The 19,996-nt window shown below is 37.9% G+C and overlaps 1 protein-coding gene across 6 annotated transcripts in view; it reads right to left on the minus strand.

The window, feature by feature from the left end:
- Positions 1-1,101: 1,101 nt before the first annotated feature.
- Pcmtd1 (protein-L-isoaspartate (D-aspartate) O-methyltransferase domain containing 1) overlaps positions 1,102-19,996 on the minus strand; it is a 60,488-nt gene continuing 41,593 nt past the window's right edge. For 2 of the 6 annotated variants that reach the window (XM_041657099.1, XM_041657093.1), the window contains 3 exons: positions 9,661-9,832; positions 8,507-8,630; positions 1,102-4,182 (listed from right to left, as the gene is read on the minus strand). In XM_041657099.1, the coding sequence (XP_041513033.1) occupies positions 3,815-4,182; positions 8,507-8,630; positions 9,661-9,714 (546 nt within the window). In that variant the 5' untranslated portion in view covers positions 9,715-9,832 and the 3' untranslated portion in view covers positions 1,102-3,814. Of the gene's footprint in view, positions 4,183-8,506; positions 8,631-9,660; positions 9,833-15,140; positions 15,332-19,996 lie in introns of those variants that run through there. The other 4 variants (XM_041657098.1, XM_041657097.1, XM_041657095.1 and 1 more) reach the window with 3 other exon arrangements.

The raw sequence follows: 19,996 nt of genomic DNA on the forward strand, positions 1-19,996 counted from the left end.
CCAATAAACATGGCACCCACCAGTACCTCAGCTATAAAGTTAGACTCTCAGAAAGCTGAAGAATGGGGTGAATCCAGCCATCAAAGCCATGGCTTTAAATCTAGGCATATCCCTTAGGAAATTAAAGACTCATGTGGTCAAAAAAAAAAATAAACAGTAAAAAGAGATTTAGACCAAAAAAAGAAAAAGAAAAACCTCTAAATTACAATCCCACATTCAGCAGGAAGTAGCCTAGAAAACTACATTCATATTCCAAAAAAATGGATAATGAATGTGTCTTTGTTCCGAGTGTTGGTTACAAGTTGCTATGGATAATGGTCAGGAAAAAGCTAAACAAAAGATTATAGTTCTTGTTTTGAAAAGAAAAAAGGGGGGCGGAGAGTACTGTGGGACAATGCTCTTATACCCTGTAAAGATTTGTGACTTATACTGGTTTAGTAAAAATGCTGATTGGCCAGTAGCCTGGCAGAAAATACAGGCGGAGCAAGCAGACTATAATTTTGGGAAGAGGAAAGGTTCAGTTTGCTCCTGTCACCCACACCCAGAGGAAGATGAGAATGCCTCCTTGAAAAAAGGTACCAAGCCATGGGCTAACACAAACAAGAATTATGAGTTAATTTAAGATGTAAGAGTAAGTTAATAAGTAGACTGAGATACTAGGCCAACCAGTTTATAATTAATGTAGGCCTCTGGGTGCTTCTTTGGAACTGAATGGCAGTGGAACCAGATGGGATAGAAACTTCTGTTAATAGGCGAGGTCATAACTGCCAAAGGGTCAAACTGCCCTTTGAATGACTTCTTTGGATCACCTTCTAGGGGCACACTTTATCCAGGACTGTTCAGTTATGCCTACCCATGCTCCTTGACTGAATTCTTCTCAACCCAAAGCTCATGTTGATACATTAAGACAAGACAGGTGTGGGGCCACTAGATCACTGTGTTCTTTTTGTCTGTGAGGTCACACTGAATAAATCCCTTTCTGATTTCCTCAATGCCCACTTCTTTAATTGGGGTGTTTAGTCAGGAACTGTGGTAAAACATCTACATGCAGAGTAATTTTTTGAACTCAAAGAGAAAAATAAAAGACAGACCACTGGATAATGGTGTGTAATGATGTGATCTGTTTATTTAAAATTATTTTCCTATATGTCCAATGATTTAGCAGGCTTTCTTTTACTTCCACCTCAATCAACAAACCTTTGTATTTTAACCATGTATACTATTTTGACATTTTATTAATATCAGATTTCAATACGTTGACCAATAGATAATACAGATTTCAATAAGATCCTTGGTAGGCATGGTCTCACTTCTGGATTCTTGGGATTTTGGTGATGGTGGCTGTTCCTTCAGGCCCTGTCTCCAACCTGCTGTAAGACTTAAGCAGCACACTCCTCCCTTCAAGGCGTCTTTATTGCCTTCAAAATGTAAATGTAAATTTCTGTCTGCAGGTAAGTCCATGAGACTATGGCCCATGATTTTTATATATTCTCCTTTGTTTCTCTTCTTTGAAGAACAAAGCCTGGTCTTGCTATGTAACCCCCGGTGGTCTCAAGCCTCAAGTATTCCTCTTGCCTCGGCTCCAGTGCTGTTTCAGGTGGGAGCCATCACAAATGCTTTACTATCACTTGCATTTTTCTTTCTTTTCAGTTTATTTCATCTGTATTTGCTACTTCTTTACCTATAAAGCATAACTTTCCACACCCAAACAAACATGACTTCATTAAAAATAAGCATGAACCCAAATATTCTCCACCTAATACACTTAGATCAGTAGGTAAGACTGCTTTCCTTAAATTTTCATTGATTCCTACCTTTAAAAGCCAACCATAAAGTCACACCTGAAAAATAAAGAATCTACAAGGACAAAATATACATTTCAAAGACAAAAAAAATGCAATGATCCAATCTACTGTACAACTCATCAAAGTTAACAGAAGACAGTATAAGAACAGCCAACTTCAAATATATCACTTATAACACTCTCCTAAATAATATCATTGAAGAACATGGATTTTCAGATATCTGTACATCAGCGCCAAGAAAAACTAAGAGAGATGTGAGGGACAAATAAAACTACATGGGTATCAGGAATTGAAAATTAAAATTCTAAACCAGAATTTTAAATGTAACAGTTTGCTGGCTCTGAGGTTAAATCGCAGTCACAGCGGGCTGGGATTAATCCCCAGTACCACTTCAGGGAAGAGGGGGATGACTTTTTCCTTTTTTGCACAGAAACAAGATAGGGCATTTCTCAATAATAGTTTGCTAATTATGTTAAGAAAAACTGGACATGCCCATTCCAACAAAAGTCAAAAGAGCCCTTTCCATAACACTGTCTCTCAAATTACTAAAACTGTATGAATTATTTGAGTCAAAACTATTTTAAATGATTAGTATATGCAGAATTATTGGAGCTGAGTCATTTAAAACTATTTGAATCCTGATGATTGTGTTTCCTTAGGCAAATCTGAGTAGCTGTTCTGACAGTGATGTGGCGAGAACATGTGAGACCCTGAGATCTTCCCATTAAAAACACATAATCTGTGTGATGCAAAATGTAAGTAAGTAGCTCACATCTTACATCTTAACAAGGAGCTGTGTGCAAGCCTTACGAGGAAAAAACTAGTAACAACACGCACTGCCTGCTTTAGCACTGACACCCATTATAGGTTAAGAATGTAACATTAAGCAAAAAATAAAAACTACTGTCATTTTACCAAAGTAATAAAACAGAGAACGGAAGAAATGAGTTTGGTGTGGATCCCAGAGATCTCATTGATTCTGAACCAAATTTTAATACAAAGGCATCTACATACAACTTCCATGACTGTTTATACTACAAAGATTCAAAACAGATGAGGCGAGCATGGCCTACCTCGTCAAAGACAAATATCATGTAACTGAAAGTCCTGTACAGTGCCTTGGCAGACCACATCATTCCCCTGCTACGTGAGGTACGTAGTAAGTGAGGGGAACTGAAAGTGACTCACTGTCTACATTCAGAGGCAAACGGGACAATGAATGTCTTTTCGAATCTAATACTTCATAATTACAGAAAAGCAATCCTAAATATACTATCTTTAAAATTCTAGCGTTAAGATGATCCCATTATCTTTAAATACTGAAAAGACAATGGGCCTACACAAACTAGTTGTGTCAAGTAGCCATCTCCTACTTTAATATTCACTTGCTGTGCTCTTAAAATCTCTATGAGAGAAGCAGGAATTTTCCCTGTATCTTTTGGCAATAGAATCAGAAGCAAAAGTTTCAGGCCTGTAAAATTTCATGATGTCTGTAGTTTTTAAAGCTAAATTATTCAATATCTTGAATTATTATTGCACTCATATGTTGCCCGGAATATGTCTACAACAAAGTAAGGTAAGCAGGTCTACAAACATTTGCTTTCCTTATTAGATAAGCGAGCTCACACAAAGGAAATGCAAGCTGCAATTGGAATAAGCCTATATATGTGTGACAATGTATCAACCTCTTACAGAGTGAAATCCAACCCTAACTCTATATTTCAGTGAAGAACCAGAATAGAATAATTATACACAAAGTCCTGGCTATTGATGCGTTTCACGTTGAGATCACTGAGCTAAAACAGCATTCCCTCAAAATTTAAGAAAAATAGAGTTTAGGAAAGAGAATCTTTTAAATCACTGAATACATCATTTCTGTCATTAAGAGAAATAACTTAAGCTTTTTTTCTGCAATAATTCACTCTAATGAATTAATTCTCTAACTCCTAATAAACACTACATTTACAAGAGTAAGGGAATTATCAATAGGCATTCTTCCTTGTTGTAAGTTATTTGTCTCTAAAATATGTCAAGTAAGCTTTTAAAGACTCGGGGAGCGGCAGCTTCATGATCTTTTCCCTCAGCAAGTTCTGGGGCGGCTCCTCGTGCTTCACAGCTTCACTGGGATCTTTCTCTTCTTCGTCTTTGCTGTCTTCTTCCATTTTTTCATCCTCTTCGCTGTCTAGAGGCTGAGGAATAAGCTGATTACCCACAAACACGTAAGTGTTAATTCTCTGTTTAACTCTCTTTCTTTTCCTCTTGGGTGGAGCCCTTTGTGGGATTCCCTTGGCCTGCATCTCATCATTGATGAAGTTTCTAAGTGTGCGTCGAATGTAAATGCGAGCCAAGTCTTGGAGATTCCTGACAGCACATGGGGCTAAAAACAAGCACAAAAATGAAAACATTATACACTGTTCATTTCTTCACACTCTTTAGAAAACGTCAAACTACAAGAATCTACACTGAGAGTGCTTAGTACAAAATGACTAATGCGCACTGAGCAGAGCAGGCAGCTTGCAAAAATGAGGTGAACATCCACGTTTCTATCTATATGCATGCAGTCTTGGGAGTAATAAATAATAATTTAGAAAAAGGGTAAAGATAAAGTGATAAGTACATAAGAAATTTTACCCTGCATTTTATATTATACTGTTTTTATGTTTCTTTGTCATGTGGAGGTGGCTGATCACAACCCCATTCATAACTCCAATTCCAAAGGATCTGACACCCTCTTTGGGCCTCTGAGGGACCAGGCATGCATATGTTGTACATGTATACATGCAGACAAAACAGTCATATAAATAAATTAAAAATAAATGTAATTTTTTCTTAAGAAAGTGAATAAATCATATGAAGATAAATACAGAAAAACTCAAAGCAACATTTCAATATCTGCCTGAACTCTGGAGAGTGCTCACATACGGACATGTGTGTGTATGTGTGTAAGGTGAGAGAGAGAGACAGAAAGAAGGGCAGCAGAGAGAAAGTAAGCAAACACACACACTAGTTCACGGCAAAGAACCCTCCTGTACTAGCTGTGGATTAACACAGACCCCCCCACACACACACTGCAAAGGCACTGTTCTAAGACACTAATGTTTACTTATATCAAATGTGCCACAAAAAGGAGGAAGAAGGACCATAAACTCAACTGTACAAAATATCAAGTGTGCCTTTGATCCAAAATAGTTTAACAAATTATTGAACAAACTACTTGTTAAACAATAGGTCAGCCACATAAGAATGCATTTAGATACATGGCTGGTTTAAACTAGAAAAGTCCCTGGATGTTGGTAGCTCACATTCGTGGAAGGGATAGGGTAAAAAGATGCAGAAGAGATAAAAGGGAACAAAAGAAGGATAAAAACAGGGGAAATGAAGAAAACAAAACAGCAATCATGTAACAGGAGTAACAGGAAGTTCCTGGTTAGATGTTCAGTTGCTTTCTAGTAGCTAGGGGTGAAGGCTCCCTGAGGGAATGGCTGGCTCTGCCAGAGTCTAAAGGAGTGCAGTCACCCAGCAGGCATGAAAATGATCTGGGCAGAGAGAAGAGCAAGGCATTAGGAACCGAAAGGGCTTCACGTGCTCAAGGACTAAACACTGTGTAGGTTGTGTTTGCAACAGCAGGTCAGCTGAATGAACTCTTGGGTGATCCCATGTGCTATGGACACTGACAGGAAGGGGCGGGACAGAAGAGAGAGAGAGACAGAATGTTGATATATAACAGAGAACAGAAACAAAGTGGCTATGGGACTCAAAGCAAAAGTATCACTAAAGCATCCAGTGTCCAGGCTGACTTTCTGGACAGGTGCCAGTGTCAGATATAAACAGTAGACCCAGAGAAGAGAACAAGAGGAAACTCAAGTGTGTTTCCTTGTATTGAATCTGAGACAGCCACCGCTGTCAAAGGTCATTTCAGGAGCAATATCAGCAAGTACAGGAGACAAGCGGATTGCTGGGACTTCCTCTGGCCTCTGCATGTGTGTGCATACACATCATCCCCACGTGCGTATGCTCATAACATAAACAAAAAATAAACATTAAAAAAACCTATGTCTTTACAGCCAGAGCTACAGAGTGACACCCAGCTTCATAAAAATATACAATTACAACAACAAAAAGGGAAAGATCAAGAAAAGTCATTTATTTAGGTTGAACCACACAAAAACATTTTGGTTTTCCTTTAAAAAAAAAAACTAATTTCAAATATTAAATAAAATTTCAGAGAAACCAAAGATAAAATTGTATAATTTATTATGTAGTTTCTGCCCCTGCCTGAACTAATATGCCCTTATTTTTGAAATTTTAAATAACATTTTTATGGTTTCACATGCATATAAACAAAGTCATAGAAAGAACTGATTTTAAGTCAAATAAAAAATTGTGGTAAATCCGAAGAAAAATTATAACTTCATTTTAGTCAACTATTGACTATGAACAGTATTAATGTTAACAGAGTCATCTGATAAGGGGTTTACATGTGTACTGTTTTTATGGGATTTTGCAGTCAGTGTTCTAGTCTATTCTAATACCCCGTAATTATAGGATAATGTTCTATGAACAAAGAGATACTGTGACTTATTTTAGCAAAAACAGAAACTTGTTCTTATTCCCCATTCTTTCATGGAATTTTAGTAAACAGCAATTTTTAAAACTTTTCACTGTGTGATTATTATACAAATTTTGGGTTCGGGGGTAACAACACTCAGAATTTTCAACCTGTTTTTGGAAACTCCTGTTTACATACAGAAAGAATAAATAACAAAACTGTGCCCTGACCCTGAAATTAACAACTATCTCTTCATGCCAATACAATTTCACCAACCCTCCTCCCTTTAACATCCTTACCAAAGCTATCTCTACTGAAAATGTATTTCAGGGGGAAGATAAATTGTTTTAATTTGGGCCTCTATATTTCAATTGATCCTATTTCATTAAATATCTGTCTGTTTGTGTGTCTTCCTGTGTGTATGATGTATAGCACACGTATGGAGGTCAGATGACAGCTTTTGGGAATTGGTCTTCTCCTCTGTGGGTTCTTAAGATCAAATTCAGGACATTAGGCTTGCTTTGCAAAGGCCTATAGCCACTGAGCCTTCTTCTTGCTAGCCCCTGACAGTGTGTGTGTGTGTGTGTGTGTGTGTGTGTGTGTATTTTTCAACCAAATATCCAACTGCCTTATTTGCCTTTTCTATTTCTGAGTAGGGGATGGAGGCAGATACCCTGAAGTACACCATCCATGTCAATTATCAGTTTCACTAGCGTGCAAGCATATTTGCAGCTAAGACTTGCACAAATTAACCTAAAAGAAGTGTCAGATAAAAGAAAATAGCTATTGCTGCCACTATGATGCTTTCGTGAGTAAAGCACTTCCACGGCTACTGTGCAACTGCAGAGCCTAACAGAAAGAAGTGTGCTTGCACACAAAGTGCCTGCTGCACATGCGTAAGGACATGCCCACAGGCAGCGTGGGCCACAGAGCTCTTTATTACTTTCCAATGGGCTATGATAACTAAAGAGTAAAAATAATCACAATTCTGTTTTTTAAAATGGGAGGGAAAATAACTCTATGTTGTTATTTCTTGTTAGCTAGTAATTTAGGTAAGTTCAGTTAGTACAGAATGGCATGGGTATGCAGACTTCAATCATAAAACAGGTTAAAGGACACTCATTTGATTGTGGTGCTAGACACCACACAGTCTTGTTTTAAGTAGTCTGAAAGGATGTGAATGCTGCAGCCCATTAACTTCTAATTTTGTCTCTCTGTTTTTAACCCATTCTTATTTTTAGTTTTCCTCTTATATGTAGATGTCCTGAATATGGTTTACCTCCTATACTGTCTTATTATCAAAAGTAAAAAGTCAATAAACACATTTTTTAAAAGCTGGTTAAGAATAGTTTCTAAATTATGAAAAATTTTATAACCGAGAGTTTAATCTCTTTCTAAATGAGATAAAAATAAAAACACAGGAGTCAAAATGGAAAAATTTTATAAATCCTTAAAAGTAGTCACCACATCTCCCAAGCACTCTTCAGGATCCAGGTGAAGAAACCTTCAAGCCACTGACACCTCCAGAGTGTGACATCACAGTCCCACAGGTCTCTGCACCTTCTCTGTATCTTCTCTCTTAATTTTCAGGTGGGAATAGTTTGAGTGTGTAAAGCAAACAAATGAACTGCTGGCCACCTACATCTCTGATGCTGCCATAAAACTCAAACACAATAGCTAGGTTCTGTTTACCCATGTGCATGCCTCCTCTAACTGGGTGGCAGTTACAAGTCTAACAGAACTACGAAAATCTAAGCTCTTCTCCTCTCATCGATCCTACTTGGTAATCAAGCTGACACAAAAATTAAGTTATCTGATAACTGAAAAAACAAGTAAAACAAAAGATGCTACCACAAAATTTTGACCAAATAGGTTTTTTGACTGCATTCCAATCACAATTCAAATCTTGCCTCAGCAGACAAAGCTTTCTTCCCACCACCCTTAGACCAGATGCTGTTCCACAACCAGTTACTGCCTATCACAAACTAGTAAGCTCACAGTCGGTATGATCTATTTCTTGTTTCCAGAAAGAAAGCCACAGAAGAATCAATCCACTCATTGCAGTGCTCATTATAGTTACATGATCCACTAAGTCCAAACAGTGAGTGAAATACCAGGGACCAGCATTCTTTGAGTTCAAGGATCTACTTACGGAGCCCCACAGAATCCGGCGTGCCGTTATCGTTCTTACTAGGCTGTACTAGTGGTGCAAAGGAAACAGCAAGGATATTTTTACTCTCCCAGGTGTTTTGTCCAGTCCGCATAATCTGTGTTAACTATTTGGAGTAAAATGAGAAAGAAGCAATGTGGTTACCTTAATGTCAACGTTTTAAAGGAATAATTGCCAATGAGAAGATAACATGTGTGTGTGTGTGTGTGTGTGTGTGTGATGTGGGAGTGATTTCTTTCTAATCTGTTGCTTTCATTGGTTAATTAATAAAGAAATTGCCTAGGCCCATTTAATAGGCCAACCCTTAGGTGGGTGGAATAATAGAACAGAATGCTGGGAGAAAGAAGCTGAGTCAGAGAGTCGCCATGATCCTCCCACTCCAGAAAGATGCAGGTTAAGATCTTCTCTGGTAAGCCACCTCGTGGGCTACACAGATTATTAGAAATGGGTTAGATCAATATGTAAGAGCTAGCCAATAAGAGGCTGGAACTAATGGGCCAATATTTAAAAGAATACAGTTTCCGTGTAATTATTTCGGGTGTAAAGCTAGCCGGGTGGCGGGACACAGCCCCGCCGTTCCCCACAACGTGTGTGTGTGTGTGTGTGTGTGTGTGTGTGTGTGTTGCTAGAGACGGAACTCACAATCTCAACTAAGAGGCAAGTCCTCTATGACCCAATCACATCCCTAGTCCTTCTAGAAACACGTCTAATAATCTTTAGCACTCTCATCTACTGAGCCATCTTTCCAACCCCTCAATGGCGATTTATTTTAGCCTCTTGTTTTAATTATGAAGTTAAGCAATTGAAGCCAGTCACAAAGCAGACTTAACATGCTACAGGTAGAGCCCATGCACTCAACTAATTACCTTCCAGATGATGAACCCAGGGGCAGCTAGCTGACTTCCTGGGTGAGCTGACTAGTCAAGTGGGCTCTAGTCTCCCAGTTACACTTCCTCTCTACTCTGCTTCCCTTTAAACCAATTACAGATCTCTTTCAAGTTTTTTTCTGTGCACATATGTAGATCTATAAAAACTTTTTTCTGCTTCAAAGGTTAGTTTCCCTGTAATAAAATGGTAATTCCGAATCTCACAACTGTGTGGTCTCTCTTATGACGAATGCAGGACACAGAAGGTACCTGATCCTCTATAGGCATGACCAGTATTCCCCCGACTTTGAGCAAGATCTTCATGTAGTTTTCGTGATCTTTCTGCACTCCAGCTCCACAGTAAATTCGATCATACTGATGACTGTCAGAAGCTATCTGAAGGCAGTTACCCACCACAAATGCGGGTTCACAGAATTCAAATCTGTGGGAGGAAACAAACATTTTAATTTGTTTAAACAACTAAATAGCTCTCTGACAAATCACCATAACCCTGTCCTTGAAACAGCAAGGCTACCAAAATTAATTTTAAGGATAAAATACAATTAGGCAATTTGAAATAACACATGTGTGGAATTTAACACTGTTCAAGTAATATTGTTTTGTTATACGTGATACAGTACACAAAGCATTAACCTATTCTGGGCCATTACAAACCCTGCTTAGGGCATAGAAATGAACGTAATGAAAAGCCCATCAAATGACAATTTTGAGATGCCCCCATAATAATGTTTGAAGATGAAAGTCAACAACAGAAAAAGGCTTCACTTTCTACTCTCTTTCCAATATGTGGGACAAAAAGAAAGGAGGAGAGCTCTTCAAGGATTCCTCTCTGCTTGACAATGTTGCTGACAGAAACAGTAGCAGCGTAGCTTTGGCCAAAATATGCCAATTTACTGGTCATGACCCTTGCAACCACTAAGAATAGGGTGGCTTTAATAAAAGTTGTGGCTAGGCAACTTAGAAGAATGGGATAGAAGCAAGTGAGTGGTACTTTGTGAACTGCAGCTTTGGCTCCTATGGTTTTCTTAAGCAATACAAGAGGAGATGTGGTTTCAAATTTTATCCAACTAAGTCCTGGTTACAACACTAGTTACTGGTAATTTTTTTTTTACATCAATAAACTATCCTATACAGACTCTACTTTACTTTTTAAACTCTGTCAAGAAAGTAAAAAACAGACTATTATATAACATAAAATTAAAACCTCAATGCAAACACAATCCTTTTTTCTCTCAGACGTTGAATTCACTATACAGCCCACGATGATCTTGAACTCCTTGAAGTCCTGCTTCAGCATCTAAAATGCTTGAACTATACATGTGAGTACCCATGCTCAACCACATCCAGTATTTTGAAACTACTTCTTAACCTTTGAAGCGGAAGGTAATAAAATCATCCCATAAGAGTGAGCCAATATTTAGAAATGAAATGATTTACAGTGGGAAAATGGCATACACTGGAGGATGACCAAATGATTTCAATCAGAACTAATTTTACTTTACAAAACATATCCTGTCTTTTGATGATTACAGTGAACTTCTTCCATCCTAAATTATTAAAAATTTATTAGACCATAGATACATCAATGGATATACATTTAAAGAGTCCACCAGTCTTGTGCCCTAAAAGCATGGAAGGGCTGAAAGAGCTGGGGGTAGGAGTTAGAAACAGTACACACTGTACTCTCTTCTCCACACCTCCACACTGAGCCAGGCAGATTCGTCATTTCTTTTACTATAAACACCAACTCACTGCTTACATTTTTTAGAACCTCATTCCATCATTTTGTCCTCCTGCAGAGACTTAGAGGTTGCTATGTTCTGGATTTAGTGTGAGTGCTTCCTTCAAAGAACCTATGTGTTGTAAGCTGGTCCAAAGGAGGCAATGTTGAGAGGCAGAAAAGTCTTTAAGAAGGGAGGTAACTAGATCACGAGGAAATCATCCAAAGGGATTAACTGCCATGTCACAGGGGTAGGTTAGGACTCATAACACTGATCAGTTGTTACAAAGCAAGATCACCCCCAAAATATTGTACAATATTCCCAAATACATGTCCAAGCTGTCTGCCATGTCCTGATGCATCAGGAGGCCCCACCAAGGCAGCTGTGTTGTTATAACACTGCCAGGTGTAGTCTAGCTGCAACCTCTACACACTCTGCTGACACTAAACTGAAGTACTTGTCTCTACTTTCCTGTGTCTGCATGCGCTGTCCCTTTGCCCCAAATCCCCTCACTGGCCATCTTCTATTAATAAATGTCTACTATACTTTCAAGTTACACTTCACATATCAACTTCACAATGAAATCTTAATCTTTAAAAGTATAGCTTACCTACATTAGGGATATTTAGCTTCTCTCAGAGACAAAACGAAACAGCCCAACCTCTGACTGTTTAAGATAGGGTCAAAATGTATTTTCTTTTTAGATTTATTTATCATTGTATGTGTATAGATGTTTTGCCTGCGAGGATGTATATGTGCCAAATGCATGCCTGGTGCCAATGGAGGCCACAGAAAGCATTTGGATTCCCTGGAACCTGAGTGAAACACAGCTGTGTGCAGCAATGTGGGTGCTGGGAATCAAACCTACATCCTCTGCAAGAGCAACAAGTTCTTCATCAGTGAGCCGTTGCTCCAGTTTCAAAAAGTAAATATCATGTTGTAAATCACATGGTTTAATGGTTTTTATTAAATCTATAACGACTGCTCTCTTTAAAAAGCTATTTTTAGTATGTGGAAAATCATCATTCTTTAAAAGTGAGCAGCTTACGATTAAAACCACAGAAAATCATTCAAAAATTTCATGCCTGATTTTAAAATTAAGTGTGTGCCTCTGCACAAGCTCCCCCCAGATGGTTCCCGTTCCTAGTGAAGGAGAATCTAAGTGCAGCTCTGGGTGCTCACTGCAAACACAAGCGAATGGACAAGGCAAACACTACACAGTTCCACTCACCGCAGTATAATTTACATTGTGGCAAATGCTTTGGCATTTAGAGGAAAGGAATAGGATTCCTTAAGTGTGAAGGTGAAAGGCAGCAAACAGTCCTGGAGATGAGAGGCTTCCTGTGACTTAAAAGCTGGGATCTGAAAGGTCAGACAGGACTGTCTAGAGCCACGCTACCCAAGATGGCCTTTACAACCACACAGACATTGAGACCTTAAAATGTGACTAGTCCAACGAGTTGTATTCCATGTATAAAATTCATATGAATTTTCAAAGACTTTTTAAACTATTCTAGTAATTCTTTGACATTACATACCAATAAGACAAAGTTTACACAGTTACAAAGGACAAAAACACCACACAACTGGCCATTTGCTTGTCTCAGGCAGACAGATGGTGCAAGAACTTTCTCCTTACCATACTTTTTTCCCTTTAGAATATCTTCCTGGTTTCTGGTTGTCATTCATTTAGTTGATTTTGTTCTGTTTTTGTCATCTCTGAATATATCTAAATTTAACTGCATGTGTATCACCTATTACAACCCCCCAAATGCATTTATTCAATTAAGAAAAACATATGAGAAATACATACGCTTTATAGTATCTTTTCTAATCACCAACTTTGAATAAGAACTCAAATTACAAACTAAATGTGATGATCACAAAAAAAAAATCTCAAGATCTGAAGAGAAATTTGCCTAGAAATATTAGTTACAGAAAAAGTCCATGGCCACTACAGTCTACAGTGATGCAAAGGTTCAGATCATGATGCTGGATGGTAAATCCCCACTGCCCTCTATTGTGATGCAATGGTTCAGATCATGATGCTGGTTGGTAAATGCCCACTGAATCCATAGTGATGCAATGGTTCAAAGGTCATGATACTACCTGGTAACTGCAGCATCATGTATCCAACACATGAAAAAAATCAAGATGCTTTAATGTCATAACTTAGTCTCTAGAACCAAGCTCACTATTCTCATAATAACCTGAATGTTTGTTTTCCCTTCTGGTTGAGATAGGATGAAGTCTATTTACCTCAATGTGTAGATAAAAGCATTAGTTTAGAAGAAAGATCCAATTTCTGATGTCCACTAATACGAATGAAATATAGACTCCTAATTCACTCACTAGCTATACTTTTAACATACTAACTTCCTTAAACAGAACACTTAAATTTGAAAGCCTACAGGAATTAGAAAATATCCTAGGGCTGGTAAGAGGGCTCAGAGGGTAAAGGACCTGCTGACAAGCCTGATCATCTGGGTTCAGTCCTCAGGACCACAGGGAAAGAAGAGAACTGTCACAAGCTGTTCTCTAACCTCCAAGTCTGTGCCCCACCCACAACAAAACAGATAAAAACATATTGAGAAAAATAAATTTAAATCCCAAAAGTATTGTCCTGTTTCTAGTAATAAAAATTTTAAGAGTCGTATTTAAAACTGTGAAATAATGTTGGCAATAAAACATGTAATAAGAATCTGTAAGCCAAATATACAACAAGAAGTCACCAGCACCTTATAACAATATTAAATAAAATAAAAAGAAATAAAAACTTCTTCCCAAAGTATTCCCTATTCAACCATTATTTATTATACTTATAATTATGGCTTAACTTTTGCTACCCGTAATACATAAATTTTTCACAATTGGTTAAGGAAAAAACTGTTCAAATTGTAAAGCCTTATATATGTATAGAGATTAATTTTCTAACAAAGCACCTGTACGTGCTTCTGAGTAGCATGCAGTGGAGAACTGGAAATGCCTCGGTAACGTCACAATACCTTTACAACTGCAGCTGGAGAATGATAAAGATTCCACGGCTGACATTTTTTCCAAAATTCTTACCATTTAAAATACCCCTATTAAATGGTGGCACATATTTATAGATACACTCATTAATATGCACACTAGAATAACTAAATAACTAAATTGGGACATAGATGGGGCTATTAACAGTGTTATCTGTTACTGACTAGTAAATTATAACACCTATTGATTCTTCCAAGGAGACTAGAAAATAAAAAACTCAATTCTTAGTTCTTGACTATTCTAAAAGCTATTCCACACTGTTCTTTAAACACAGAAACAAAGCAGACTTCAAACCCTGAACAAAATTTTCTGTGTAACCTAGAAGACAATAAACTTTCCAGAAATTCTGTACATAAACTGATATATTACACATGTACACTGATAAATTATACATGTAATTCAGGTTAGAATATAAGGAAAAAGGAAATCCAAATTCTATTTTTTTCATAGAAATCACACATCAAATAAAACCTGGGAAATGCAACCGATCTACCAGAATGATAAACGTGTGGTCATATTTATGAATGGCTCAGGTTATAAACGTGTGGTCATATTTATGAATGGCTCAGGTTATAAACGTGTGGTCATATTTATGAATGGCTCAGGTTATCTTTCCCTAATTCTTACATTAAAATTAGATGTTTCTTAAAAAGCTGCACCTAGGTTAAAATTAGCAAACATTTTTTTTTCCTTTTTGAAAAAATCCAAAAGAGAATCTCTCAAACTCACTTTCTGGAGTCATACTAGCAGATAAATGTTATCTATACATGGGGGAGGGTGTTGAAGCCTGTAAAACATCCACAAATCACTCGCACGAGGCTTTTCACCAATGAACCTGAAAACACAATGACTCCTTGAGACTGCCACACAGGACCACATTTCACTTCCTCTTACTGAGCTGTGCACTGAAAACCATTTATGGAAGAATGCAGAACATACAGACATTTGGTTGAGGCCAGGGTTCCAGTCACTTACCTCAGCAGTGGCTTTCTTTAAGGGTGCATGCTGGACTATCTTCATCTCAGATGGACAGATGACTTCGTTCACAGCCCGGACCTTGCCAACTTGCCCATATAATTCTTTTGAAAAGCAGCTAGGAGAGCAGGGTGACCTAGCCTTGCCCTGTAGCTTCCCTCTTAGACGGATAGTCTAGGTCTAGGAGCTGACTGAGAGCAGAAAAAACAACATTCCCCTTCAATACGCTGTCAAGTGGGGGCCAGCAACTGTGCACCTAGTTTGTTAAGGTGTCAGAGGACACTGTCATTGAAACTGTAGACAATTATTCCAATGGAATAAAGGAATTTCAAGGACCTGGAAAAGAGTCCTACCTTGTCCTCATACCTCATCCAAAGTAATCTGACAAATGAATCACAAATCTTTTTCTTAAAATATTTCATTAAAATACAGTTTAAGTCTTAAGAGCTATGACCATTTTGCTAAAAATATTTGCTAAAAATAAGATAAAACTTGAAACATTTCTGCTGGAGTAAAAGTAAGGGAAGTATTAAACTCTTGATCACGAAAGAAACCATTGAATTACCTTATAATCAGTAAGTAAACTGGTAAACGAAAATCAGAAAGCGAAGACGTTACCTTTTCAAATGGTTTCCCTCCCAACTGAATCAAACTCATCTTAGGACAATTCAGGCATTATTTGAAACAGAGTATTGAAAATAAATACAGTGGTATCTATGTTTGTTTACACTGAATAAAAACATTGTAGAAACCCACAGTATTGAAACGGCTGTTCAATGTTTCCTAAAAAAACTGACAGCTAAGTCATTTAAAGCCACTCAATATTTCCACGTAGATGTTAACGTGTATAACTGGTAACCCTTTTATATTTTCAAGAACTCTCTCCTAGAATTTGAGTGTTATGACATTAAAATTTGTCTAGAAATGTGTGATGGTTCATGCCTACAATCCCAGCACTCTGGAAGCTGAGACAGGAGGATCACAAATTTGAAGCCTATCTGAGCAACTTAACAAGTTCCTGTCACACACACAGGAGGAAGGGAAAGAAGCAGGAAATTAATGTTTCTGAGACAAGGTTTGACTAGGTAGGCTAGTACGGAGTGCTCAGTGACTCTCCTGTGTTAGTCTCCCAAGGGCTAGGGTTATGCCTCATCATGATTAGTGCAAAAGCATATTTTAAGGGGGCTGAGGATGCAGTTTAGTGATAGAATAATCTAGCATGTATAAAGTCCTAGGTTCAATCCTCACTACCAGAGAGAAGGGAAAATAAACACCTTGCTTACAGTCTACAATAATTTGTATTAAGACTTTTTCTGAATGAATGAATGAATGGATGGATGAATGAATGAATGAAAATGAAATTTATGCCCTGGCAATGATGAATCATGCATAGGCAGCCAATATATGGCCGTTCTGTTGAATGTGTCCATATTGGGTTCCATGGTCTAAGTTGACAAGGACAACTGACCTCTTGAGGTCTCTTCCTCAAGAGGGCACCAGACCTCATTACACATGGTTGTGAGCCACCATGTGGTTGCTGGGAATTGAACTCAGGACCTTTGGGAAGAGCAGGCAGTGCTCTTAACCACTAAGCCACATCAAAAAAGTATTGAGAAATACTGAGTGTAATCAATTACAAAAGCTAAATGACTTCAGGACAATTCTCAAGAATGACAGAAGAGACTGCTCCAGTGATAAAACTGAATACAGAAGCACTTAATTTTCAAATACAAATCACTTGTGGGAAATAAACCTTTAGCTAATTATAAGTAAAACCAGGGTAATAGTTGTTACAATGCATCAATTACACTTTTGGAAACTACGTAAGATGAAGACGACATTGCCTTCACTCCTCCTCCCCTCCAATAAAGCCAAGGTGTCCTGTGTAGGGTGTATACCAGCCCAGCGGTGTTGTCCTGTGTAGGGTGTATACCAGCCCAGCGGTGTTGCCTGATTCTTCTCTGAAGGACATACATGATACCTATGATAGTGCTGCTTTACACTTTGTAACCAGGGCCAAGTTGCTAGGCTACAGTTTATTGGTAGCAGGAATAAACAATGAAAAAAGCAATCGTTTTTACTGGCCAGAGTCTAAGACAGCAATTTTCAACTACCCTAATGCTATAACCCTTAATATATGTTGTGGTGACCCTCAACCATGAAATTATTTTCATTGCTACTTCTTAACTACTGTTAAGAATAGTAATATAAATATCTGATGTGCAGGATATCTGCTATGTGACCCCTGTGAAAGGGTTGTTCAACACCCAGGGATCACAACACAGGTAGAGAATTATTGGCCTAAGATAAGACCTATTGCTCTGACTACCCACTACAGTTTTCATCACTTAGGACTCTTTTATGTGCCCATTTAAATAGAAATAAAAATCCACTCTCTATATGCAGATATGCAAACTATGCTCATTTGGCTATAGATAAAAGATCACTTCGAAAATTTTCTCTCTAGTCACTCTAAAGGAAATATAACCTCTTGACCTTACAGGAACTTTATGACGTATGATTCCAGAGTCAAATCAACTGTACATGCACATATATGCTAAGTAAACTCATATGCACAATTATAAGTAAATGTGTTACTAATGACGAACTTTTCCATGAGGTCCAAGTTTATAATTCAAGCTTCCTTAGCTAAAATACTCACCCAAGTATTCACAGCTGGGGAGATGTATTTTGTTTACTGCATAAATACTGAATTAAGGTAAATTGGGCATAAGGTCCTAATGCTCATAGACAAGCACTAGGGAAGCCAGGAGTGTTAAACACACAGGTTGTCTCTTCAACAGAAGAGATGGATATGTCTTTTAGTCCAGAAAACAGGGAATCAATGTACTTAACAGCCTGGTGGTTTATGCTTTCTATAGCACTAGGCCTCACTTGGCTCCCACAAACTTTTACATTTATCTCAGTCACTCTCCCTAGATGTTGATATTAAGCATTATTTCTCAGTGAATAGAACCCATCTTCATGAGAAAGGACACATGTACTTTGTAAAGATTTTGAATGTAAACATGTCTTAAGCTTTGTTGTATACGAGATTGAATTAGTTACACCAGGAATCTTTCCAAAAATGTGTTGTGCTTAAATATGCCTAAAGTAAACCACCTGGTGTCAGACTCTAACAGTCTGACCCAACACCAGCTACTGCGTTGTACTAAACCTGCTTCCCTTCTACCTCACACAGATCATTACTCTGCCGGTCTTGTTGTTTGCAGAGACCCCCCTCCCCCAACTAAACACCCAATCTTCTCACAATCTTCTCAAAAAAAAAAACAAAAAAAAACAAAAAAACAACTCAGCCATGAAGGCCCCAACACTAGTCTATATCTAACACCTTTAATCTCAGCACTCGGGAGGCAGAGGCAAGCAGATCTCTATGAGTTCAGGGCCAGCCTGGTCTACAAGAGTTAGTTCCAGGACAGGCTCCAAAGCTACAGAGAAACCCGGGTCTCAAAAAATAAAAAAATACTAAAAATAAAAACAACAACAACAACAAAAACTTTGGGACTATCAAATGAACTCTTGGCTCTATGAGTAAAATTTCTCACTGCTACATCTGACAACTGGAGTTTGACCCTCAGGACCCACGCAGTGGGAGGTAAGAATTAACTCCTATAAATACACGTAATGAAAATGTTCAATAAAATGAAAATGACATTTCGTGGTATGTAAAGACTGTTTGAGGTTAATAAACTAGCAACAGCAGAACAATGCGAAGAGAACATGCCAAGTCCAATCCTTTTTCTGGTAGCAGAGCCACCTTTTCCTGCAGGGGTAAAAATTGCTGGCTGCCCTAAGAGATCATTTAGCCCAGGAATCCTAAAGTATCATCTGGTCACTTGTATTTAGGAAGACTTTTGAAATCAGACTGGTTCATAAGGAAGTTCAGTGAACACTATCACTAAGGAATAAGTCCTTCACTCTAGCTCCCCATGTCCAAGTACAGTGAACTCTGAGGAGTTGCTTTGAGCCATGCACCTGTTCATGCAGTGCTGACGTAGTTCAACAGACATTAAGAACTCTTTTATTCAAAAAACTTGATTTAAGACATGAAAGATCCAAGTTTGTACATAAAACACACACACACACACTACATCATGCATTACATATTCTAACACTGGTTAGCTAATAGACCTCTCACCCTCTCATATGTGAGAGTTCACCCTGACCTGAAGCAGATATATGTAAGAAAACCTTTGGAGTATAGATTAAAACATGCCCAACATGGCAATATTTTTGGAGGAAGGAGCTGATGAGAAGGCTCTGGACTCCCTGAATGAAGAACTGAACTGGATTTTAAAGACTTGTTCTCTCCATGCTAAATTCTAGAGATGACCAGTACAAAATTAATGAGCCATCTTCCTTGATATTGACTGTTACTAATTAATATATGTCTTTATACCTCCATACACAATTAAATATGAAATTGCTTAGAAGAACTCTGCATTCTACAAATGCTTTTTTAATTTAAGTAAAGTTGCAATAATATACCCAGCATAAAAAAAACCTAAAAGATCATCAAAATACAAATGACACGAAGAAAAATATATCCTCTAATTAGCTACCAAAACCAAACTATGTAAAAAGAATAAAGCACTGGCCCAATGAATCAACTTTGATTTCTTAACTTTCTACCAGTTGTAGTTGATGCAAAATGAAACAGTTCCCTAGTAGTAGCCACTCTTTGAATGAGACCCATTTGTAATTGAGATATTGAACAGTAAGTATTATTTCATACCAGTTCTGATTAGCTTGTCAACTTGGCATGAGCTAGGGTCATCTGGGAAGAAGGAACCTCAAGTGAAAAAATATCTCCAGCACACTGACATGTAGGCAAG

The sequence above is a fragment of the Microtus oregoni genome, unplaced genomic scaffold (assembly GCF_018167655.1).
Source record: "Microtus oregoni isolate MIOR12 unplaced genomic scaffold, Mior012 000008F_ref0000371, whole genome shotgun sequence".
NCBI classification, from domain to species: Eukaryota; Metazoa; Chordata; class Mammalia; order Rodentia; family Cricetidae; genus Microtus; species Microtus oregoni.